The sequence below is a fragment of the Marmota marmota genome, unplaced genomic scaffold (genome assembly GCF_001458135.2).
Source record: "Marmota marmota marmota unplaced genomic scaffold, marMar, whole genome shotgun sequence".
NCBI lineage: Eukaryota > Metazoa > Chordata > Mammalia > Rodentia > Sciuridae > Marmota > Marmota marmota.
In genome coordinates this window covers 6,343,235-6,370,086 of record NW_026000051.1, presented here as the reverse complement: position 1 = coordinate 6,370,086, position 26,852 = coordinate 6,343,235, and the positions used below count along the sequence as shown (strand labels likewise).

The window sequence follows — 26,852 nt, the reverse complement described above, 5'->3', positions numbered from 1 at the left end:
TTTATTTTTTTAGCTGTAGATGGACACAACACAATGCCTTTATTTTTATGGGTGCTGAGGATCGAACCCAGGTCTGGCCCGTGCTGGGCGAGCACTCTACCGCTGAGCCACAATCCCAGCCCTATTGTCAAATTTTAAACAAAACTTTGGGAAGATACTGCTCTGTGTCTGGGAGGCAAGCAATATATCAGAAAGGCACTGGTTTCCAGGTGGTCATTTGTGACATCTGCAAGTTACACATATATATACTGATAGACTTTCTAACTTTTTAACCGAGAAGTTAAATGTCAAATTTAATGGTTTTTATTGACTTGTTTCAGAGAACAATAATCAAAAGAATTAATTCCTAACCAGATTAGTTTTAAGTGCTCAAGGATTAAATTGTAATCAGTATTCAATCACATTATTATACCTTTCTCCACAATGAATAAGTAATCCTGAAGGTTAGCTTCTGTTATTTCTAGGTGTACATTTTATTCTACAATTACTTTAAAAATAAATAAAATCTAACTTATAGTTAAAATGGCACTTAAAGAAAAGATAAAAAAAAAAAAAGAGCCCATTTGCGCTGTGAAAATATATTTACAAAACTAAGAGAACATTTCAAAAAGGTGAAATATAAGCCAGTTTTAAATAACAGGTCGTTTTGGTATTGTTCATTGTGGTCATGTGGCCAAAGGATAAAAATGTGCCTGAAACTGATTTAGAAATTGTGGATTGCTATGTGCAAATGTGTCTGTCATTGTTACTGCTGAACACCATGCACCAACAGGAGACCACCTAGACTACACCCAGACCTAAGCATAAGAGCTATAACTACACCTAGGCATGGTAGCACATACTTGTAATCCCACTGATGCAGGAGGCTGATACAGGGGTGGCACCAGTTGGAGACCAGCCTCAGCAACTTAGTGAGGCCCTAAGCAATTTAGCAAGACCCTGTCTTGAAACAAAAATTAAAAGGGCTGGGGATGTGGCTCAGTGGTTACATACCCCTGGGTTCATCCCTAGTGTCAAAAAATGAAAAACAAAAAGAAGAGGAATACAAATAGCTAACAAGCACATGAAAAGACTACTCGCCATCTTAGCTATTCAGGAAAGGCAAATTAAAGTCACAAAGACACCACTATAACTCAGTAAGATGTGTTGATTAAACAATGAGTTGGTGGGGACCAAGAAACACTGCTCACTCTCATACATTGCTGGTGGTGTAGCCACTTTGGAAAACAGTTCAGCAGTTCCGCAAAAGGTCAGAGGTACCATAAGACCCAGCAATTTTACTCCCTGGGATATAGCAGAAAGAACTGAAAACCTGTATCCATGTGAAAACCTGGGCACAGATGTTCACAGCACTATTATTCATGATAGCCAACAAGTATGAAACAACTCAAATGTCTATCAAAGAGACTGGAAAACAAAATGTGGTAGACACTTACCATGGAATATCAAACAGTAATTAAAGGAATGAATTACCAACACACACTACAACACAGACAGACCTGAAAAGCATTATGTAAAATGAAAGAAGCTAATAATAAAAGACCACATGTTATATAATTCCACTTACACGAAATGTCCAAAACAAGTAAATCCATAGAGATAGATTGATTAGTGGTTGTCGGGGTTAAAGTTTGGCTGAATGGAGATCACTGCTGACAAGTATTGAATTTCTTCTAGAGATGAATAAAATGCTTTAAAAATGAGATTGTGGGGATAGCTGCATAATTCTTTGAATACACTAAATTGTTTAATAGTAAACTTTGGGTGAATTTTACTCTGTGTAAATAAAGCTCCATAAGCTGGAGAAGACAAAGAGGATGAGGAGAGGTGAGAGCTATTGTGGCTGTGTTCATGCTTTAAGAGTTTGAGAGCCAGTGGTGCTGGTGGTACACCACACCCGAAATCCCAGCCACTTGGAAGGCTGAGGCGGGTGGATCACAAGTCCAAATCCAGCCTGGACAATTTAGTGAAACCCTACCTCAAATTTTTAAAAAATACAAAGGGCTGGGGATGTAGCTCAGGGATAAAGTGCCCCTAGGTCCAATCTCCAATAATACAAACACACACACACACACACACACACACACAGAGTTTGAGAGGCAAGGTGCCAAAAGTTACACAAGGGATTTCATGCAAGTTTTTAAATGGATTCCTATCCTTTAAATCTACCATTTAACTTTTTATTTGCCTTAATTTCTACAGGTATACAGAGTTATGTAGGAAATACGCTCAATAAATAGGGAAAATCAGGCTGGTAGTGAGCAAATGGCTGCCTTGGGCTTTGTTTTTTGTAATTTCCTCATAGAGTATCTCAGAGACAAGATAGTTTTATGTCTGATTTTTTCTGTACCAAATAGAGAATGTGGTACACACTTGGTACCAGCTCATTGTTGAATAAATAAATATCCCTGTAATATGATGCAGGACAAAGAAAACGAATCAAAGTAGGCAAACATAAAATGTTCAAAACATTTAGAAAAACAAGAGACGAAACCTAGGCCTACCAAGTTGAATTAAAATGGTGAAAAATAATATTCCTTAAAAAATAAATACATCCATAAAGCAAAAGAAAAGGTTAATCACAGTAGCAAACTGTAGATGATAAGAACACTATCTTAGGACTCCTTCCTTTAGCCAAAATTAACAAAGTACCTACGGCATGCAAGACACTGGCTAATGTGCTAGAGAGAGAGTGACAAACACTTTGTTTTAATGTACAGTAGACATAAATAGCAAATTTAACAATTTAAAGTAGTCATGAGCATTATAAAAACAATTAAATGAATACAGGGAGAAGAAAATGCCTGAAAGGTGGCTGTAAAGAGGGTGGCCACAGAAGAGCCATCTGACAATCGCGTGCATAAACACTGCCGGGAGGTTTCTAAACCTAGGGGTACATAATACAATCAGAAAATTTAGGAGAAAAAGATTGCATTTTCAGGGCTGGGGATGTGGCTCATGCGGTAGCACGCTCGCCTGGCATGCGTGCGGCCCGGGTTCGCTACTCAGCACCATATACAAACAAAGATGTTGTGTCCGCCGAAAACTAAAAAATAAATATTAAAATTCTCTCTCTCTCTCTCCCTCTCTTCTCTCACTCTCTCTTTAAAAAAAAAAAAGATTGCATTTTCACCCAAAAATAAACTATAAATTAAAATAATTCACTGTTTTTGAAATCATCCATTCCTATATAAATGTGCAAAAAATAAAACCTGTTTGCCGTTAGTATTTTACCTAATTCATGAATCTGTTTATGACTAAACTGAACTGGAAGTAAATGAATATCCTAAGACTCTCAAGGACTAAACTATGGGCTAAATCACTTCAATAAAATAAAATGGTAGAAAATTATTTACCCATCATACACAAGAATGTACTCAAAAACACATTTTGACAAAAGCATACATGGCATTAGCTGCCAGTCTTCTCAGAGCATGCAAACCCAAGTAAAAATGACACTGACAAGAACTCCATCATTACTTTGATATTTTATCCTCCCAAAAGAAAAAGTAAAAGAGACGAATGAACAAATATACAAAATTGCAACAAGAGGTTCCACGTTTAACTGTATTTCTAAGCTCCTTGGACCTCAATCTCTACGGCATGAAATAGATGTAAATCGAGTATGGTGCAAGCAGTGCATATAAATCCACAAACGAAACAGCTCAACTTGAGTAAAAAGTAAGGTTTCCTCCTTTCCTATTGTCTATTCACCTAAGATTAAACAGTGTCAAAGGGAAAAAAAAAAGTTAGCATCACTTCTACTACAAGTATTTATTAATATTCTATCCATAACTTTCAGACACTTACACAAATCAGCCAGGAAAAAAAAAATGAAGAACTACAGGAAATTTAAAGCATCAAGAATCCACTAACCTTAATCCATTGAACAGCTGCTTGGATTTATCCAGAAGATAACAAAAATCTGTGACTGTTTTCCTCTCTCCCTGTGGGATATCATCTTCAGCACCTCCAGAGGACATGATTTCTTTAAGGGCAAATTCAGTCCTGTAAGAAAACATATGTTCATTTACCCTGTGAGTAAAAATAAAAACCAAAGCAAAACTTAGCTATATTATTTGATAGGATTTTTTTCCCAAGATAGATATAGAATTCTTCTGATTATACTCAGATCACCAATATAATCTTATAAGATGGACCACTGCGGCCTGGAGATCAGGAGGAGAGGCCCTCCCAGAGCCCAGAGATCCACAGTGAGCCACCCTGTGCTGGGGTTCCTTATTCACCAAAGCCTGGCTCCACAGCCCAACATCAGGATACATATAGGCTTGAGGCTGCCACACGAAACTGGGATATCGCTGCTTCTATCAAGGGATAACAATAAGGACCTGGTAAGACATCACCAAGGTCCCTGTGGGCCTGGCTGCACCTAATATGTCTACTACAGGTGCTAATAACTATCCTGTTGCTGAGGTAACAGGGGGTCTTGCATAGGGTTGCCTATCTCGTTTCTCCTACGAACAGTCAACTTCTTATGATTACCCTCTCACTAGTCATATAATCTAATACCTCCATATTCTCATATTCTACCTCATAAACATCTCAGCCAACCTCCTAGCCCCTGCTTCTACCATTAGAAACTGTAAACCATTACGCAGACCTATTGATTATAAGGTAGAAGATAACCGAACTCATAATTTCTGATTATAGTGACAAAACTGTAAATATAAAAATAGAAGCTAAATGATATATGGCTGCACGTTGGGCACACTGAGTGCTGTAACATTGATCTCTCTCTTAAAAATGGGATATTGGTATAGGGACACTATAAGACAATGAGGCAGAAGCTGTAATACCTCAGATCACACTGCAAGAGACGAAGATTCATAGACATCATGAAAAAACAAGGGAGGAAAGTGCCTCAAACAAACCAAGATACTACAACAATTGAATGCATAGACAGCAGAGTAGGTGAACCATCAGAGAAGGAGTTCAGAATAACTCCTACATAACTAAAATGATTTAGAAATTAAAGAATGACCTAAGGGAGCAGATACAGGCAAAAATTGATCATCCAACAAAGAGACAAGAGAACAAACACAGGTTGCAAGAGATTACTTCAAGAAAGAGATATTGAAAAAAAAACAAAGAGAAATCTTTTGAAATGAAAGAAACAATAAGCCAATTAAAAAACTCAATAGATAGCATCACCAACTGACTAGATCACTTGGAAATCAGGACCTTAGATAATGAAGACAAAATATACAATCTTGAAAATAAAGCTGACCTCACAGTGAAGATAGTAAAAAACCATGAACAGAATACCCAAGAATTATGATACCATCAAAAGACCAAATTTAAGATATACTGGGATAGAGGAAAGTTCAGAGATTCAAACCAAAGAAATGCACAATCTCTTTAATGAAATAATAGCAGAAAATTTCCCAAGCATGAAGAATGGACTAGGAAAATCAAATACAAGAGGTCTAATAAGACAAATGTACAAAATTACAACAGATCTACATCAAGACACATTATAATGAAAATACCTAGCATACAGAATACAGATAGCATTTTAAAGGCCACAAGAGAGAAAAATCAGATTACCTATAAGGGAAGACCAATTCTGATCTCAGCAGATTTTTCAATCCAGACTCTCAAAGCTAGGAGATCCTGGAACTACATATACCAAGCTCTAAAAGATAATGGATGCTAACCAAGAATCTTATATCCAGCAAAGTTAAGCTTCAAAATGGACGATTAAATAAAAACTTTCAATGACAAACAAAAGCTAAAAAAAAATTACAGCAAGAAAGCCTGCACTATAGAACATTCTTGGCAAAATATTCCACAAGGAGGAAATGAAAAACAAGAATGATATCTGCAAAAGCGAAGAACTACAATAAAGGAAAAGCCAACCAAAGGAGAAACAAAGTCAAGCTAAACAACAAAAATGACCAGTAATTCATTTTATGTCTCTTTCAATCCTTTTGGATAAATTCTTACACATAAAAATTTTAACTACAATATCATCTAATTTTTCAGGGTTTTGTTTATTTTGCATTTTTTTTGTTTTCCATTTCTCTTCACAAAGTTACACAAATATTTTCTTTAAAAGTTTTAGAACAATGGGCGGCGCCAGCGCCCCAGCGCTGGGCCGGAGCTGAGGCCGGCGCGCTGCCGACTGTCCTTAGCATGAGCAGGGCCGGGGTCCCCAGCCCGCCGCGGGGCTGGGGCTGTGAAGGCCGTGGTTCCAGACTGAAGTTGCTGCCTCTGGCTAGGCGCGCCGCCGAGTTTCATGGAGCTGGAGGGACAGTGGTGGCGAGGACAACTGGCTGCTGATATTCACCAAGCGCTTAGGTACAAGGAGCTGAAGTTGCCCTCCTACAAAGGCCAGTCCCCTCAACTAAGTCTCAGAAGGTATTTTGCTGATTTGATTGCCATTGTGAGCAATCGCTTCACACTCTGCCCTTGCTGTCTATTTGCTGGACCTGTTTATGGACGGCTATGACATCTCTATCCAGCAGCTGCATTTAGTTGCGCTTTCCTGTCTGCTTCTAGCAAGTAAATTTGAAGAAAAAGAAGCTGGAGCAGCTCAACAGCCTGGGTTGTATGACTAATATGAATCTAGTATTAACAAACAAAATTTGCTACATATGGAACTATTATTATTAGAAACCTTTCAGTGGAACCTCTGCCTTCCAACAGCTGCCCACTTTATCAAGTATTATCTCTCAGAAGCAGTACATGAAACAGATCTTCATGATGGCTGGCCAATGATTTGCTTGGAAAAAAACTGAACTCTACATGGCCAAATATGCAGATTACTTCCTGGAAGTATCTCTGCAAGATTATGCCTTTCTAGACGGCCCGAAGAGCAACATGCCTAAGTTTTATTGTGACTACTGCGATACATACCTCACCCATGACTCTCCATCTGTGAGAAAGACACATTGCAGTGGTAGGAAACACAAAGAGAATGTGAAAGACTACTATCAGAAATGGATGGAAGAACAGGCTCAGAGCCTGATTGACAAAACAACGGCTGCATTTCAACAAGGAAAGATACCTCCTACTCCATTCTCTGCACCTCCTCCAGCAGGTGCTATGATCCCACCTCCCCCTAGTCTACCGGGTCCTCCTCGCCCTGGTATGATGCCAGCACCCCATATGGGAGGCCCTCCCATGATGCCAATGATGGGCCCTCCTCCTCCTGGGATGATGCCAGTGGGACCTGCTCCTGGAATGAGGCCACCAATGGGAGGCCACATGCCAATGATGCCTGGGCCTCCAATGATGAGACCTCCTGCTCGTCCCATGATGGTGCCCACTCGGCCAGGAATGACACGACCAGACAGATAAGGATAGAGGGGAGCTTTTTCAGTTTTATATTACTTGTTTACTTCATTCACCAGGAGATCACGGTGCTGTGTGACTCTGGGTGTTTTCTAACAGTATGACAACAAAGACTTGCTCCCTATTTGTATCAAAGAGAATAGTTTCAGAAGGGAGAAATTGGAAAAAGTACAGTTTTCATTTGTATTGTGAAATGTGAAAATAAAGTTGTCATCTCTTTTAGTTAAAAAAAAAAAAAAAAGATTATGCCTTTCTAAATTATGCACCTTCTTTAGTAGCTGCTGCATGTGTGGCTTCTTCAAGGATTATACTTTGTCTTTCTCCAACGAGGCCTACAAGACTACATCGTCTTAACTGCTTACTCCTGGGATTTCTTAGCGCAGTGTATTGAACGACTGCTGATTGCTCATGATAATGATGTAAAAGAAGCAAACAAACAGAGAGGACAGGCAGGCCCTCAGTCAGCACAACTAGGTGTGTTCCAGACAGCCTCCCAGCCCTCACGGCCGGTCCATTTTCAGCAGCCTCAGTATCTCCCTCAGACTCAGCAGACCTCACTGCGATATCGCCATCCTGTATCAGAACAACCAAGCTGTCAGCAGATTGTATCTACCACACACACCTCGTCTTACACACTACAGACATGTCCTGCTGGCTTCCAAACTAGTGTCAGGGCCTTGGGCACATACAGACTGGTGTTGGGATGTCCCTAGCAAAACCAGTAGAAGTTAAACCCTGTCTGAGTGTTTCTTATAACCGGAGTTACCAGATAAATGAACATTATCCTTGTATTACCCCATGCTTTGAAAGGTGATTATGTGCAAAGGCAGTAACCAACCCAGACTGTCTTGTGACTTGAAGCTCTGGAACAAACTTTGTAAACTTCTCTTCAGAAGGAAAGGGATCTACCAGAAGATTGAATATCCCTTTCAGTGCACCATTAATATCTAGGAGGACTAAGCAAACACTTAATAGTGTGTCAAATCCTGTTACAAAATCCTGTGTGACAGATATGTTCAGGCCTGGCTGATGGTCCAAATATTTCAAATATTTTCAATACAACAACAAATTTGGACAGACTCCAACTTGCCATTTTGAGGTTTGACCTGTGGTAGGCTCTGGGTCTTATGTTGGCTTATATGTCAAAGACTATAAAGATTATCTGTGGACTTGCCAAACCGTCTTCTATGAAGGAAAGTTACAGTATTAATTTTTGAAGAGATCTTTTGTTTATTCTGCAGTTTTGAGTTATTTTGTTTTGTTTTGTTTACCTACAGATTAATTTCTGACTAAGGTTAAACTCATGAATTGATATGCTATACCAATCTGTGCAGTAAAAATTTTTTTCAGATGATTCTGTATAACTTCCTATCATAAATAATATAGGTATCTGAATTTATGTACTAAATTTAGGGGTGGAGTAGATCCCATGTCTTGAAATCATGGTCATAACTTTTGTGTGATTGCTTGCTTGTTTGTTTTTTCCCCTAAGTGTTCAGCCTCAACTCTTTAGAATTAAAACACATTAACTCAGGGAATTTGTACTACTTGGAAACATTTAACTTAATGCAACATGCTTTGGGAATGTTATAGTATGAACTACCTTTATAACATAGATTAAATACTCCTATGCTAAAATATGTTTTCCAATGAGAACTTAATATTGTAGCACAGAATGAATGAAGTGGTGGTTCCTATGATTCATAACATGTATACAGGTTTTGCATTTCTCAGTGCAATCAATGATTTATATTCAGATTTGAGAATACTCTTAGGAAAAAGGTTTTTTTTCAAAGGAAGACATAACTGTAAAATATCAGTACTAGAATAAAGTCCCGTAGATTTATTTTGGAGTGGGGAGTGGCCAGGGTAGTACTCAGGTTGTGCTAGTGCAGCACTTTGTTATGTGGAAGACAGGTTTTATAAGCAACCATGGAATCCAGCTAGTTGGTCTAAACAGACAAGAGTACTGATTTCTAAATTTCAGTAGCTGCTTTCATTAGGTTGGGCCCACAACTGCCCTGGCATATTTCACTGTACTCATGATGAGTGAAAACACAATAATAGTCATGTTAGCAAGGGCAACTTGGGAGAAAATGTTTTGGGGGAATAAACTTAAAAAGTAAAAAATAATAATAACGAATAAACTGTATACATTACTCTCTTGTTAGTGGGAGAAGAGAGATTTGGTGGAGGGGTGCTTTCTGGTTTAAAAATTATTAAGGTGTGTCTATTTGTGTTTTTTTAAGGATAGCACTTGAATAGAGGGCATCTGCATGGCAGATATGCAACCACCACGATGTGCATTGAAGACAAACATAATGATATTGTGGGTATACAGCAGGAGTCTCAGTAATCAAGCCAATGGCCTTTGTGAGGAAGGGAAGGGGCTCAACACAGCAAAGAACTGATCCAAATGGCTCTAGTGGTTGAGTGTGGGTGGGTGGCTTCTGCCAGCATGAATTCTTAAGAGAAATGTCCTTTCCTTAAAAGGAAAATAACTTTTATATAATTTAGAATACAGAGGGCATGATGTGCATTTATTAGTCTGGTAAATTTAAAAAACCACTCAGGTAAGAACACTCGCTCATGGCAGTTTTCAAGTGTGGAAATTGCTTTCTGAAAGTATCATCATTTTTCCTCTAAAAAGGCTGCTAATTGGAGCAGGTTTAGTAGTTCTTACTGTAAGAAAACTTGAATCATTGGGGGGAAAATATGTTCAAAAGATAGTATATCTTTCACATTCACAAACTCAGCAACCTGGAGTCCAATTTTCAGTATTTTAACTACCTCACTAATGCTATGAATGTAAGATATTGGGATAGAAATCCTAACTTGAAACAACAACCAGTGCCTGTGGTGATTTTAATGTCTTGTCAAATGCTTTTATTGATTGGTTTGTATGTCATTCTTGTTATAGAAGAATATGCCTTTTTTAAAAGCTTATTAACACTTTTCCCAATTTATATTTAAAAAAGCTAAAGAACACTGGATTAATCGGGGAGGGGTAGAATAAAATAATTGATTACTATTGCTGCATACCCAGGGTGGGGTGGGGTGGTTGGAGAACCAGAAGTGTTTTTAAAACATTAGGTTTCAATATAAATACAACTCACAACTGTTAGCTTTGGGAGGGGGTTGGGTGGGGGAGTTGTGTGGGTTTTGTTTTGTTTAATTTATTGATTAGTCTTTAAAGCTGTTTGTTATTTTGGTTTTTTGTTTTTGTTTTTTGAGATTACTGGACCATCCTTAAATGTGTACTGTGAAGAGATTAATATGTATCAAGGGCTTTACCAAAGTCCACTAAATAAACACTACTCAAGTACAGACTGAAAAAAAAAAAAGTTTTAGCATTTTACACCTTATATATATAATTAATCTAGTATGTGATTACATTGGTTGTGATATGAGATGAGGTATATTCTACTCTCTTAAAAATTAAAAATCCATTATTCAGGATTCAAGGATGAAAAAGATCAATCAGAATAAAAATTGTTTTATAAGGTATTTTTAAAGGTAAGCGGAAGGGTAAAGGAAATTAACAAATTTTGTGAAGCACCTTTCCTTCTGTAAACTTGTGGAGAGATAGGAGGTGAAAGAAGAGAGAGCCATTATGAAAAACTTGTAGGAGAAGGTGACCCAACTTAAGTTATTCCCACCAAAAGCATGTAGAAACCAACTCACAGTCTAATAGTGTCTTTTTTTTTTTTTTTAATATTTATTTTCTAGTTTTCGGCGGACACAACATCTTTGTTTGTATGTGGTGCTGAGGATCGAACCCGGGCCGCACGCATGCCAGTCGAGCGTGCTACCGCTTGAGCCACATCCCCAGCCCCTCTAATAGTGTCTTATAGAGAAGAATAAAACACCTTGCTCAACTCTTGGGTATTCCAAATTCATCTGTTTGGTGTCCCTTTCTGATGGAACTCGACAAGAAACCACCTAACAAGGGGGCTTATCATGCAGCCTATAACATATGACTCACCAAAAGGTGAAAGATGGAGAAAGGAGCCAATATGGCAGCCATTGGTTACATGAGGCTACTGAGTATCTGAAATGTATCTAGCCTGAATTAAGGTGTGCTATGTGTTAAATAGACATTAGATTCCAAAGAATTACTAGGACAAAGAAAATGAACATGAAATATCTTACTAACAATTATTTTCTTTGCAAATTATGTTGGTAATCCATTGGGTTAAATGAAAATATATTAAAGTTGATTTCTCTCTGTTTAAGAAAAAGAAGTAAAGGTAACATATTCTGTATCTTTACTGTAGTACTTTATATCCATATTTATATGTTGTCATTTTTTATATTTGTGTTATCAAAATTCATATAACTATAAAACTAAATAATGCAAATTATACCACATATAAATTATATCTCAACAAACATGACTTTTAAAAAACATCTAGTTGGTGAAGTGTTTTAACAGTATTGGGCACATACTAACCACCTGATAAATAATGGCTATTATTATGATTCAATAAAATAACCCAGCATCAAGATGTTTCATAGTGGGGTAGGGAGGGGGAGCATGGGAGGAAGAGACAAACTCTAGATAAGGCAAAGGGGTGGGAGGGGAACGGAGGGAGCATGGGGTTAGAAATGATGGTGGAATGAGATGGATATCATTATCCAAAGTAAATGTATGAAGACACAAGTGGTGTGAATATACTTTGTATACAACCAGAGATATGAAAAATTGTGCTCTATATATGTAATATGAATTGTAATATATTCTGTTATCATATATAACAAATCAGAATAAAAAATTTTATAAGATGGTGTTAAAAAATAGATAATTTTGTGTTACTGATGGGAATGAAAATTGGTAGCAACTTTTTATAATATTCTTAGTAAACATTATTTGAATACTTATTCTATTTTAGGCACTCCTTGTATGGTTAACAAATCTAAATTACTGATAATTTTCACCTATTTGTTCATTTGATCCAGTGTGTAAATCCATCCTGGAAAATGACTACAAATAGAGGCCATCTAATCCACATTTCATTATCAAATTAATTTTTTTCCCCCTGGCTATACTGGGGATTGAACCCAGGGGTGCTTTACCACTGAGCTATATCCTTAGCAACCCCCAATCTTTTTTTAATTTTTAAATTTTTTTTGTGGTGCTGGAGATGGAACCCAGGGCCTCATACATGCTAGGCAGACACTCCACCACTGAGCCACACCCCCAACCCATCCCAGCCCTTTTTATGTTTTATTTTGAGACAGGTTCTTATAAAGTTGCTGAGGCTAGCTTGGAATTATTGATGCTCTTGGCTCAGTCTCCCAAATTGCTGGGATTACAGGTTTGTGCTACTGCATCCAGCTTGAGTTTATTTGGGGGACAAAGTCTCACCAAATTGCCAGGCTTAAACATGCACTCCTCCTGTCTCAATCTCTCAAGTCACTGGGACTATAGGCATGTACCACCATGCCCAGTTTATTACAACAATTAAAAATGGAAATAGGGGCTGAGGTTGTGGCTCAGCAGTAAAGCACTTGCCTAGCACATGTGGGGTGCTGGGTTCAATCCTCAACACCACATAAAAATAAAATAAAGGTATTGTGTCCAGCTACAACTAAAAAAACAAAATATTTTTTTTTTAAATGGAAAACCTGAAGGCTCCCAAAAGGGAAACCGTTAAGCCCTTCACTTAACAATCCTTGCACGCTTGCTACTCTATCACTAACATTTATATTTAAGAAGGTGAGGCAATAATACAAGGATACTTCAGTATGAAAGGGATATAAAATTGCCATACACACATACACAGAGGTATATATTTTAAAATATTTTACTGAATCCAAACTACCTCCATGTGTAATCAATTATATTAATTGGTCATTTTTAAAATGGTAAGCTATTCTAAATTTTAAAAAGGAAACCTCATCTTTTTACAGACAGGAATTTCTTGGATAACAGGGAAATTTGGCCCCAGTGTAGGGTGAAAAAATAGGCTGAGAAGACGAGGGCCAGAAAGCAGAGCTGGAAGTTAGGGTGTGGTACAGTTATTTTGGTGAATATTTTTCTCTCCAAACTGTCTTGAACAGGCAATTGTGGTTGCAAGGCAGGAAAACTGTCAGCAAACCTAGCTACCATGGAGCTTCAGGGTAACACAAGGGTGGCACTGGAGCCAGCTGGTAGTGTCACTTACGACAATGGAACAGCACTGGGTGGTCTGTGAACATGCACGTGTTTCCTCTTCCCTCCACTTCTTTCCTCATTCCATGTACTAGCAGGAAACAGATCTTAAAAAGTGCTTGCCTGGGAAGTAACAGAAAGGACCCTGGCATTGAGTAGGCCCACTACCTGCCACGTACCCTATTCCTTCCCCACCCAGCAGGAAAGGCACCAAGGAGGTGCCAACAGGGCTGTAGCTCTCCCCATTCCATCTCATAATCTTGCCAGCTAACATCCCTAGGATATATGAGTTCACAAGAGAAAAAAACAAAATTTAGAATAAATATTTTGAGCTCGGGTTGTAGCTCAGTTAGAGCGCTTGCCTCACATGCATAAAGCCCTGGGTTCAATCCTCAGCACCACATAAAATAAATAAATAAATAAAAATAAATATATCATGTCCATCTACAACTAAAATAAATTTAGAAAATAAATAAATAAATGTTTCAGGCAGGTGCTGCAGTGCACGCTGGTAATGGCAGCTATTTAGGAGTCTAAGGCAGGAGGACCACAAGGTTGAGGTCAGCCTCAGCAAATTAGCAAGCCTCTTGTCTCAAAATTTTAAAAAATTAGTAAAGTAAAAAGGGCTAGGAATGTAGCTAAGTGGTAATGTATTTTCTTAGCTTGTAGTAGGACCTGAGTTTCATCCCCAGTACTAAAAAAACAAAAGTTTAATAAGGGAGAATACTAGATATAAAACAGGAAGAAACTCATTAGGAGGCAAATAAAATACTAGGTGTGAAAAATACAATCAATAAAATAAACTTAATAGATGCACTGAAAATCAAAAGTATGCAGTTAAAAAATTATTAAGCTAAAAATATCAGGCTTAAGGTACTCTGCCAAGACATTAGGAAGAAATAAGACACATAAAAGGAAAAATCAAGAGGTATGGAATAGAGTGAAGATCAGGAAAATCACAAGTTCTGGGCATGATGACACACGCCTGTAATCCCATCGGCTCAGGAGGCTGAGGCAGGAGGATCGCAAATTCAAAGCCACCTCAGCAACTTAGGGAGGTCCTAAATAACTCAGTGAGATCCTGTCTCTAAACAAAATACAAATAAGGGCTGAGAGTGTAGCTTAGTGGTTGAGCACCCCTGGAGTCATTCCCCAGGACCAAAATAATAATAACAACAACAACTTTTTTTTTTTTCTTTAAGCCTGGATGTAACATAGTATACCCAGTTTTACCAGCTTTACAGTGGTAAAAAATTTCTGTGTTCAATCCCCTGCACCAACACACAATGCACATGAGATAAATGAATAGAGAAATGAGGAAAACTGACATCTACTTAATGGTATATATGGAAAGAAAAAAAAAAGTGAAGAAAAAAAAAGTTGCAGAAAGAATGACTAAATTTTCCAAAGTGAGATAAAATATAAGACCAAAAACTGAAAGGATTCAAAGAATAAAAATAAAAATAGAAGAATAAATTCCAGAATTGAAACATTCAACTAAACAAGAATCCAGAGGAATCCTTTCCCCTTCCTGAAAGAATCTCTCTGTATCTACTAGGCGTCTGTCTACACAGAGGTAGCCTGCTTGGGTGTTAGAGTTAAGCCACGCAGGAGGCCATCCCTAAGAGGGCCAGTCTGCATGGGCTGCTAAAGCCTGAACAACATGGAGGGCAAGCAGGAGGGCAGAGAGCAGGAAGGGATGGGAGACCCTGAGCAGGTGATCAGGACAACGGCCACATGGAAGAGTTTAGAAGCAGCAATAAGAGGGGGACATCAATCAGACAAACTAACAAGGACAATGGGACCCAGGATACTGCAGGAGAGAGGTAAAACACAGAAACAGAAAAAGGTTAGAAGAAACCCTATGGTTTGCAAGCAAAGGTAAAATGATTGACTTCTAAATATACAGACATAAGTGTGCAGAATGTGTGTGTGTGTGTGTGATTGTGTGTGTGTACACGAGCATACACACATGCATATTCCATAGCTCTGTGATTCTGTCTACTGAAAGCAGGCGGGGAAGTGACTACTTGCCCTCTCCAAAGGTATAAACATATTGAGAACCTAACTCCTGGCTTGTAATTCCATTCTCCAATAAAATGTACCAAAGAGCCCGCACTGTGGTGCATGCCTAGGATCGTGAGTTCAAAGCCAGTCTCATACCAAAGCTCCTTGCAGAATTGCAATTGGCTAATTACAGACTAGTGTAGAAAAGCACAAGATGAGTCTGGAATATTTTAGGCCAAAAAAAAGGGAAAGTGCTCAAAAACTGATAGAGACATGTCAGAAGGACTGAGGGTCCAATCTGAAGATTCCATTGGCCGAAATGCAAGCATTCCATCACCAAAACAAATAATGATAGCAACAGATTCTAATCTATTGAAAAATAAATCATAAGGCAATACCAACATAAACAAATGAATAAATCAATGGAAAGTTTGATAGTGAGATTATTTCAGAGCGTTTTCCCACAAAATGCATATAAAAGAGAAAAGTAACTTTGGGTAGTAAATCCTGGCAGACATTGCCTTCATCAAGTGAGCAAAGTGAACATCATTAGTAATCAGGCCAAGTCCAAGTCCCGTACAGTGAGAAGAGAGGTTCCTGCCAAAGACACATAACCTGAAACAGACAAAACCAACCTGAGAGACACGCTACAAAAAATTACCAATTTATAAATCTTCAGACTGTCTCTGAACTGGTCCTTCTGCTGTAAATAATATTATTGAGACAACTGGTAAGGCTTGAATGGGGTCTGAGGACTAAATGAGAGTAATAAATCAATAATAAGAAAAATATTAAATCTCACCAGTAAGAGACAAAATGCAAACCAAATATAACAAAATGAACACATTAAAAATACATTAGTTATAGCAGCTGAGTAACTGAAACCAGCATATTTGCTAGAGGCAGTGTAAATTAGCTTGACCCCATGGATTTCACTGAATGTATGAGGGCACATGGAACACTCATTCTATTAGACATAGCAATTACACTTTTGGAAAAATTATCTTATGAAGATGTTAACTATCATTACTGGTAAATTACTGTTAATACAGGGAACTGTTGAAGAGTTGCTAGCTTGTTGGACAGGCTCAGCTTAGCATATGCCAACCTTCAAGACCTGCCTCTCTTTCCAATCTTACCTACTACTTCAACACAATGACTATTCTCAAACTACAATGAAATACCGAAAGTCTTTAAACAAATCCTACTTTCTTACGTATTTCTTTCTGCCTATTTTGTTCATCTGGAAAATTTATACCATAATTAAAGATATTATTCAAATGACATATTTTCAGTAAAACTTTCCTTCACAATGCAATCTCTCCCTGACACCTACCTAAGATCAAGTCAATAGGAAGTTTGGTTATTCCATCAAAGTTAAACAAACAACCATCATTTGTTTAAAAAAAAAAAAAGAATGGAAAGAAAGTCAGGGAACATGCCTATAATTCCAGCTACTCATGAGGCTGAGGCAGGAGGACTGCAAGTTCAAGGCCAGGCAGAGCAACATAGTGAGATCTCATGTCAACAAAAGAAAGAGAAAAGTAGTGATGCATGCATGTAATCCTAGCTACTTGGGAGGTTGAGGTAAAAAGATCCCAAGTTTTGAGGCCAGTCTCAGCAACACAGTGAGACCCTGTCACAAAATAAAATTAAAAAACAGCCAGGACTGTACTCAGAAGTAGAGTGCTTGCCTAGACCCCAAAACCACCAAAAATGAAAACAAAAATGAAAAGAAAGAACAAAAGATACATATATGATGTATCACCAGCAAAACTTCCGTGAAGGAAACAGTCCTTTAAGCAAAGGGAAAATAATATCAAATGAACGTTTGAAGATACAGGAAGAAATACAGAACAAGAGACAGAAAATGTATGGGTAAATGTTAATGAATACAGACAGCAAGAAGCAACCTAAATGAATATTTATAGTATAAATAAAAAATAAGCCAGGTGTGGTAGCACGTGCTTCTAATCCAAGCAACTTGGGAGGCTGAGGCAGGAGGATTCCAAATTTGAGGGCAGCCTCAGCAACTAAACAAGGCACTAAGAAATTCAGTGAGACCCTGTCTCAAAATTTAAATGGGTTGTAGCTCAGTAGTAGAGTGCTTGCCTAGCACGTCTGAGGCACTGAGTTTGATACTCAGCACCACATAACAATAAAGAAATAAAACAAAGGTTTGTGTCTATCTATAACTAAAAAAGAAAAAAATAGACTTAAAAACTTAAAAAAAAAATTTTAATGAAAAATAAGGACTGGGGATGTAGCTCAGCATTATAAAGAGCCTGGGTTCAATCCCCAGCACCAAGAAGAGGGGGAAAAAAAAAAGCGATTAGTTAAATACAAAACATATACACAATAGCATCAACAAATCTAAAAGTTGCTTCTTTGAAAAGACTAATAAAACCCTGCAAGATGGGCTGGGGTAGCACAGTGGTAGAGCATGCGCTTGGCATATTCAAGGCCCTTGGTTTGATTCCTTGCATCAGAAAAACCCCTGCATAAGTGATCTAGGGAAATAAAGAACAAATAACCAATATCAAAAATGAAAAAGGAATATTACTACAGAATAAAATGATTGTTAGCAGAAATATTATGAATAAATTTAAGCCCATCAATTTGAATATTCAGGTAAAATTAACAGTGAGAGAAACACTTTTTACAAAAAGAACTAGGAAATTTAAATAGTTCTCAATTAAAGAAATTGAAAGCCTATCCGTGACAAAAACTCCAGGTCCAGATGGTTTCACCAGCATATTATACAAAGTATCTAAAGAAGAAAAAAAGTACCAATCTTATACAAACTGTTAAAGAACATGGAAGACGGCACATTCCAACTCATTTTATGAGACCAACACAACTTTGATACCAAAAGTTAACAAGGATATTATGAGAAAGGACAATTACAGGCCATTCCAACTAATGAGGACAGATGCAAATACACTAAACCAAATGTTAACAAGTCCAATTCAGCAATATATAAAAAGAACATGGCAAAATTGGGCATATTTTAGGAATCTCAAGTTGATTTGATATTTGAAAATCAATCACTGTAATCACTTACCACATAAGGAGAATGAAGGCAAAAAATCATACGACAGTTGCTCAACAGATGCAGAGCATGCATTTGATAAAATCTAACATTGACTCACAAATAAGAAAAAAATTCAGGAAACTAGGAACAAAAATATAATTTCTTCCATTCATAATGAATTTGGATTTTAAAATTACGGCAATAAGCATACTTTCTGATAAAAGGGTGTTCTATTTCCCCATGAGATTGTGAATGCCTGCTATCACTGATGCAGACCTGAATGGAGAGAAAAAGAAAGTACAAAGACTAAAAAGAGATATAGAGCTGTCAGTATTTGTGAATGATATAAACATTTCCACAGAAATTTCAAAAGAATCAACATAAAAATTATCAGAATTCACTACTGAGTTAAGAAAAATCACTAAAGAAAAGGTTAAAAATCAACCATATTTCTCTATCTATAAGAACAAATTACTGGATACTATAATGATGTTGAGAAAATCCCCACTGGGTCATTTGGAGGTCTTGATCACTGTACCTCGAATTATTAATTCATTTGCTGGATATCAAGTATCTACAATATCCTACATCATAAAAACAGCATATAAGAAGAAATAAGGAAGCCCAAATCTCCATCATGTCAGATTAGGCCCCAACTTCCTTAATGAGACTCCTATAACGTAAGAATTAAAACCAAGAATCAATAAATGGGATGGATTCAAACTAAAAAGCTTCTTCACAGCAAAAGAAACAGTGAGATGAATAGAGAGCCTACAGAATGCGAGCAAATCTTTACCACAAGCACATCAGATACAGCACTAATCTCTAGGATATAGAATGTAATCAAAAACCTTAACACCAGGGGGCTGGGGATGTGGCTCAAGCAGTAGCACGCTTGCCTGGCATGCATGCGGCCCGGGTTCGATCCTCAGCACCACATACAAACAAAGATGTTGTGTCCGCCGAAAACTAAAAAATAAATAAATAAATAAATACTTAAAAATTCTCTCTCTCTCTTAAAAAAAAAAAAAAAAAAAAACACCTTAACATCAAAACAACAAATAACCCAATCAATAAATGGGCCAAGGAACTGAAAAGACACTTCTCAGAAGAGGATATACAATCAATCAACAAATATATGAAAAAATGTTCAGCATCTCTAGCAATTAGAGAAATGAAATCAAAACTAAGATTTCATCTCACTCCAGTCAGAATGGCAGCTATTATGAAGACAAACAACAATAAGTGTTGGCGAGGATGTGGGGGAAAAGGCACACTCATACATTACTGGTAGGACTGCAAGGTGCAGCTAACCTGGAAAGCACTATGGAGATTCCTTGGAAAACTTGGAATGGAACCACCATTTGACCCAGCTATCCCCCTCCTCAGTTTATACCCAAAGGAATTAAAAACAGCACACTACAGTGACACAGCCATATCAATGTTTATAGCAGCACAATTCACAATAGCTAAATTGTGGAACCAACCCAGGTGCCCTTCAGTAGATGAATGGATAGGGAAACTTTGATATATATACACAATGGAACATCACTCAGCATTAAAAGAGAATAAAATCATGGCATTTGCAGGTAAATGGATGGAGTTGAAGAACATAATGCTAAGTGAAGTAAGCCAATCCCAAAAAACCAAAGGCCGAATGTTTTCTTTGATATGAGGATGCTGACTGATAATGGTGATGAGGCGGGAGCGGGAGGGAGCAAGAGAGGAATGGAAGAACTTTAGATAGGACAAAAGGGAGGGAGGGGGTAAGGGGGTAGGAATGATGGTAGAATGATGGTGAAATTGCATTCTGCCATCATTTATAACAAGCTAGAATAAATAAGTAGTTTATAAAAAAAGAAATAAGGAATGTCTTCATATACTGTTATTTTGTCTGAAATTTAATACATAAATGACATTTTAATTTTTCAATTTTATTACTTAATTATGTTAATATTTTAAGTGAAAAAAGCAAGAAGAGAAGAGCATTTAATTGGACCTGTGATCTCAGAGACTCAGGAGGCTGAGGCAGGAGAATCACAGTTCAAGGCCAGCCTTAACATCTTAGCTAGACCCTGTCTAAAAAAAAAAAAAATGTTTTTAAAGGGCTGAGATGTAGCTCAGTAGTACAGTGCTGCTGGATTCAACATCAGTACCAAAAATAAAAGAAAATAATATTTATAGGAAGCTTCTATTTACCTAAGAAAAGGAAAGGGATATGTGTATATGACAATATCTGTTCACTTTTTTAAAAAGCAATAAAGGTAATAATACATAAACTCTTTTAAAAGATGATTAATGATGGAGGAGAGGAAGAGAACAAGATAGAAGGGAACAGAGCTTACCTGGGTGCAGAGGTACATACCTGTAATCCCAGTGACTTGGGATGCCGAGGCATAAGGATCACAAGTTCAAAGCCAGCCTCATCAACTAAGCGAGACCCTAAGCAACTTAGGTAAATTCTATCTCAAAATAAAAAGGAATGGGGATGTGGCTCAGTGGTTAAGCACCCCTGTGTTCAATCCCCAATACGGAAAAAAGAGAGGGGGGGGGAGAGGGAGAGGGAGAGGGAGAAGGGAACAGAGGTTAAAAAAAATAACTAGGAACTGGTAAGACTTTGTCTTATTGCTTTTAATTTAGAACTATATAATACTTTTAGATAATTTTAAAAGAAAAATATTAAAAAGCAGTCCCTAAAAAAATAAAGGAAATAATTTAAGTGTATTGCATTGATGACAAACTACATGAGAATTAATTCAAAATTACTTTAAAACATAATTTGGTTCTATATCTCTACAAGGATACTCTCTAGAGACAAAATGACTACAGAAAACTTTGAACCACTTGCAGAATAGGATCACTGTTAGTAATGTTAATGTTGATATGCTGAGATTATTATTTATGTATTTAGGTAGAGAAAATAATTAGTCATATTATCATCATTGGAAAATAATGTTTTTCAACAAGGAAAAATTTTAAATGGATAAAAAAAAGAAATACTTATCAGCACCAAAAGGTAGCCGGTAACTAGAAATAAATATAATGAAGACATATAAGACCTCATTAAAGAAAATCGTAAAATACTGACAAATAAAGAAGACTTCTGGAAAATTAAAAATACATTGTTTATATTGTGACTAGAAACCTCAAAATTATAAAGATATTAACTCCCCAATTTATATATTTAGCGTAATAACAATCAAATTCCCAAATATTTGTTTGTAGAAATGGACAATTCTACAATGTATAAGTAAATGCAAAGAGTGAACAGCATTTTGTAATGTTTTGAACAACCAATAAAAAAAAAAGATAAAAAATAAATAAATAAATAAATAAATGATTTAAAAAAAAAAAAAAGAGTGAACAGCAGCTAAGTTTAGTGGTAGAGCACTTGCCTGGCACATTGCAGGCCATGGCTTTAACACCTGGCCCCACACTCAATCAATCAATCAATAATACTTATGAATAAAATTAAAATAATGTGATAAAATACATATAAACAAAGTCAGTTCAATAGACAGTTAAGGAAAGCACATGGATAAACCTATCACCTGGGAAAGAGATTCCTAAAAAGACGCGGTTGTGGGCTGAATTGTGTCTCCCAATAAGATATGTTGGAGTCCTCATCCCTGATTCCTATGAATGTGACTGATTTGGAAATAGGGGTTTTGCAGATGTAGTTGAAGTGTAAGGTGACATGAAGAAATACTTTTCATCCAATGTGACTGCTGTCCTCGTAAGAAAAGAGACAGACACACAGAGAAAAGAAAGCCATGTCAAAATACACACAGAGGGAAGACAGCCCTGACAAGATGGGAGCACAGACTGGAATTATGCACCTGCAAGCCAAAGAACACCAAGGACTGTTAGCAAATACCAGAAGTTCAGAGAAAGGCATGAACAGATTCTCCTTCTGAGCCCTTAGGATGGAACCAGTTCTCCAACATCTTAATTTTGGACTCTGGCATCCTAAACTGTGAGAGTATAAATTTCTCTTATTTTAACCTACCCCAACTGTCATTTCTCATTTTAGCTTTAATTAGCATTTCTTTTCTGACTAATAAGGTTCAGTGCCCTTTTCTCTGTTATAGTGGGTCTAGGAAACTAATACTTAGACATATAAAGTCCTAACAGGGATGACAAGACAGAAAAATAGGCAAAATGGCAATAAGTGAGGACAACTGTTTTATGACTTGGTTTACTAAACACAGAAAATTTGGCAAATTATTGACCTGTCTTATTGACACTTTCTTTTTATAGGAAGTCTTTCAACAAAGCATCAAGAGAAACTGCTACTCTGGATTTAATTCTGAGCAAGAGATTTGCAAGATGAAAGTTTCAAAGAAATCCAGAGAGAAAATGATATATCTGTATTACTTAATGTTAGTCCTTAGGCCAAACTCCATTTTGAAAATCAACACCTGCCCACCGAGGCATGACCTTCCCATTAGGCCCACACCCCAAAAGTCCCTAACTACTGAAACCACAACAAAGACACCAAGTAACACCACCAAGTTACATTCACAAGACCAGATGAGTTATTTTTTAGCTACTCCATTGTACATGACTATACAATTAAGAATTTTTTCCCAGCAGTCTGCTGCACCTTATAGAGGGCAGCCTGGCAGATATTCTGTCAATAAACCTTTGCTGGACTCAGAAATGCATCTCTTGCAGAGATTTGTGCCAGCTACCCTAACACTTTTATTGTATTTCCTATATTACAAGAGAATAAACAAAGTCATAGTGGCCACGGGAAGAGCACTGAAGAGAGAGAAGCCCACACATTCCTGTCCTAACCTTTTCTAGTAACTTTAGCTAACACTTCCAGTCAACCCACCAAAAGAAACAATTTAAACCTGTCCTACCAACTCAAATAACTGTAGTAGAAATTAAAATGAGATTATCAGGTATGAAAAAAACTTGAAAACACTACCTAATGTTTATCTCTACCATTATTAGTCTACAGTTAGTGGTGTTTTAAAACAATAAGGAATGTTTCTATGATTAAACTTACAAGGGAAACAGGCTGACAAAAATATGTTAAGTACACAGGAAATTAAATAAAAATATAATGCAAAATTCATTCTGATAAAGAAAAGAAACATTTACAGAAAACATAAGCTAAGAAAGAGATCATTTTCTGGCAGTGATCAAGAATACAAACTGTGGAAAATAAGAGAGAGAACAGAGTGGGGGGGATCAGATATAAATATATAGGGAAGATGAGTGGAATAAAGGAGATGGATGAGAGGGAGGGAGGAAAAGGGGAAGAAATATGGACTGAATCAAACAAAATCATGTTCTATGCATATGTAAATGTACCAAAGGGAAGTTCACCTTTGTCCCAATCAAAAGTAAATAAACGGGCCTGGGGTTGTGGCTCAGCAGTAGAGTGCTTGCCTACCACGTGTGAGGCACTGGGTTCAATTCTCAGCACCGCATACAAATAAAGAAATAAAAATAAAGGTCCTCAACAACTTAAAAAAAAAATTAAAAATAAATAAATAAATAAAGTGGGGCTAAGGCTGCAGCTCAGTGGTAGAGCACTTGCCTCACATGTGTGAGGCACTGGGTTCCATCCTCAGCAGCACATAAAAATAAATAAATAAAGGTATTTTGTCTATCTACAGCTGAAAAAAATATTAAAAATAAGTAAATAAATAAAGGAACAAAAGGAAGATCAGTATAGTACAGGAGAGAGAAGGCAAGGAACAAGGGGGATGGGGATTAAAATCAAATTTTTTGCATGTATGATTTTGTCAAAATGAACCCAACTACTATGAATAATTATAACTCTCTAATAAAAATAATAAAAAAATAATAAATAATGGAGAGGATATGGAGAAAAAGGAACATTTTCACACTGTTTGTGAAACTGTAAATTATTACAACCACTATGGAAATCAGTATGGAGGTTCCTCAAAAGACTAAGTAAGTATGGAACCACCATATGACCCAGCCACACCACTCCTCGGTATTTAAAGAATTAAAGTCATCATACTACAATGATACTGCACACCCATGTTTACAGCAGCATAATTCAAACTAGCCAAGCCTAAGTGTCCATCAACAGATGAATGGATAAAGAAAATGTAGTATATATACACACACTGTGTATACATACAATGAAATTTTATTTGGCCATAAAGAAAAATCAAATTGTGTCATTTGCAGGAAAATGGATGGAACTTGAAACCTAGGCAAAATAAGCCAATCTCAAAAGGGTCAAAAGTTGTATGTTTTCTCTCATATGTGGAAGCTAGAGAGAAAAAAGGAAAAGAAAGGTGGGGATGGGTCTCATGAAAATCAGAGATCAGTAGTGGAAAGGGACAGGGGAAGGAAGAGGGGAGGGAAAGGGAAAATTCTGGGGAATGATATTGGCTAAATCATAGTATTATATTGTGTGCATCTACGAAATTGTAACAACAAATCCCATCATTATGTGCAACTATAAAGCACCAATTTTTAAAATGTGGTAAAAGAAAAGACTCCCCGCCAAAAAAGGAAAGAGGTCATTTTCTTATGACATTAAGAATTTTAGAAAGACATATAAAGAGATGGGATGGCCATATAATTATACATGAACATAGAGTATCACATGTATTTTCTTAGCTGTAAAAATTTAATTCTAGCAATATCTATTTAATAAGGCTATCAAACAATAAACCGAACTCTAATGGATGCAAAATTGTCCTATAAATTAAATGTATTCTTAAACTATTAGAAAATTGCCATGAACATGCTCAAAAATAGAACATAAACTAAAAAATACTGAATACCAAAACATGGTGTGTGGGGTGGGGGGTCACAGATTTGCCTTATTTGGTGTAAAAGGAACAAGAAGCTATGCTTGGTGCAGATGGTATTCCTATAATATGAACAAATGACAGAGCTCCAAAACCTGGTCGTTTCAGTATGAAAATCTTCGTGCATTAAGGAGAGCATAAAATTATCATGAATTATGTATAAATCATTTTCTAAAAACAAAATGTTATTAAAATAAATTATATGTTAAAATAAGTAGAAGAGAAGTTCATGGTTACCAAACTTCTCACTGATCAACGCATAAAGAAACTGTGGCTTGGGTGTAGCTCAAGGGTAGAGCATGGACTTAACATGGGCAAAGCCTTGGGTTTGATCCTCAGTGCACACACACAAAAAGTACAAGGAAACTGACTAAGACCATAAGGGCTAAAATAGTTTAAGAAGCCAAAGGAATTAGGACATGGCACAGCAGTGATGAACAGCCAGAAGGCCATAAAATGTTGTCCAAGACACTATGAAGATATCATTCTGCCTACCAAATATGGAAAAGAGATGTGTCTATCTAACACAAAAATATGCAAATTCCAGTACTAATTCCACTGAGACACAGTACAACTAACAGAAAGCTCTGCAGTAAAAGGAGTGAAAGAAGGGCAGGAAGAAAGATGAAAGCACACAGTCAGGCAAAAGCTGGAGAGACCACACGACCCCACTTACTGCCTCCTGCACTTCTCTCCGCCAGTCCACCAGGATGCTCTAGGGGTCTGGTCCCTACTGACTTAGGAAACGGACCTGTGATCAGGGCAAGGTGTGTCAGGGGAAGGAAAAAATTCTCTACTGAGGGTAAACACATGTGCATGTATCTGCTGTACCCAGGACCAGAAAAGAAAGCCAAAGGGCAAGAGAAAGGGGACAAGAGAGATTTTAATTAATGAGGAAAGATGTAAATGTGTACAATATTTTTTCTCTTGCTCAACTAATTGAAATAAGGATTAAATCATTCTGATGTATAAAAGTAACAGCAAAGCAAAGAAAACAGTGTATGAAGATTCAGAGGGTACATGAAGGCATGAAGTAGAAGAAATGGGAAAACGCAGAAAACCACTTATGAAAATTTATTCCTACAACTTTTTTTTTTCACTTTTTTTGGATCATGGTAAAATACAAATATTAAACACTTACCATCTTAATCAAGTGTACAGTTCAATGATTTTATTAAATATATTCAAAATGCTGTAAAATCATCACCACCATCAATATCCATAACTCTCTTCATCTTGTAAAACTGAAATTCTATACCCATGAAATAACGACTTCCCATTTCCCCCTCACACCAGTCCCTGGCACCCACCATTCCACTTTCTGTCTCTACGCTTCTGTTGCTCTCAAGTACCTCATATAACTACAACCATACAGCATTTGTCTTTTTGTGAGTGCCCTATATCACGAGGCATAATGTTCTCAGGGTTCCTCCGTGCAGCAGCACATATCAGAATTCCCTTCCTTTTTAAGGCTGATTAACCTGCCATTACAAGCACTACCATATTCTTTTTTTTTTTTTTTTTTTTTTTT

At 37.0% G+C, this 26,852-nt stretch overlaps 2 protein-coding genes and 1 pseudogene across 8 annotated transcripts in view; 2 read left to right on the top strand and 1 right to left on the bottom strand.

The window, feature by feature from the left end:
- The window catches only part of Scai (suppressor of cancer cell invasion), a 155,581-nt gene that overhangs the window by 75,416 nt on the left and 53,313 nt on the right, over positions 1 to 26,852 (bottom strand). For 6 of the 7 annotated variants that reach the window (XR_007351182.1, XM_048813053.1, XM_015497726.2 and 3 more), the window contains one exon: positions 3,877 to 4,008. Coding sequence is in view for 6 of the 7 variants with exons in the window: in XM_048813053.1 (XP_048669010.1) it covers positions 3,877 to 4,008 (132 nt within the window). In the remaining variant the exon portion in view is untranslated. Of the gene's footprint in view, positions 1 to 3,876; positions 4,009 to 13,484; positions 13,580 to 26,852 lie in introns of those variants that run through there. The other variant, XM_048813056.1, reaches the window with a different exon arrangement.
- Positions 5,823 to 8,906, top strand: LOC107152092 (annotated as a pseudogene).
- Positions 6,812 to 7,553, top strand: LOC107152091 (U1 small nuclear ribonucleoprotein C). Its single transcript, XM_015497594.2, has one exon. It carries the CDS (start codon positions 6,844 to 6,846, stop codon positions 7,321 to 7,323), a length of 480 nt encoding a protein of 159 aa, XP_015353080.1. The 5' UTR covers positions 6,812 to 6,843; the 3' UTR covers positions 7,324 to 7,553.

Coding starts and splice junctions, on each gene's coding strand:
- LOC107152091 (XM_015497594.2), top strand. CDS start 6,844: ATGCCTAAGTTTTATTGTGACTACTGCGATACATACCTCACCCATGAC.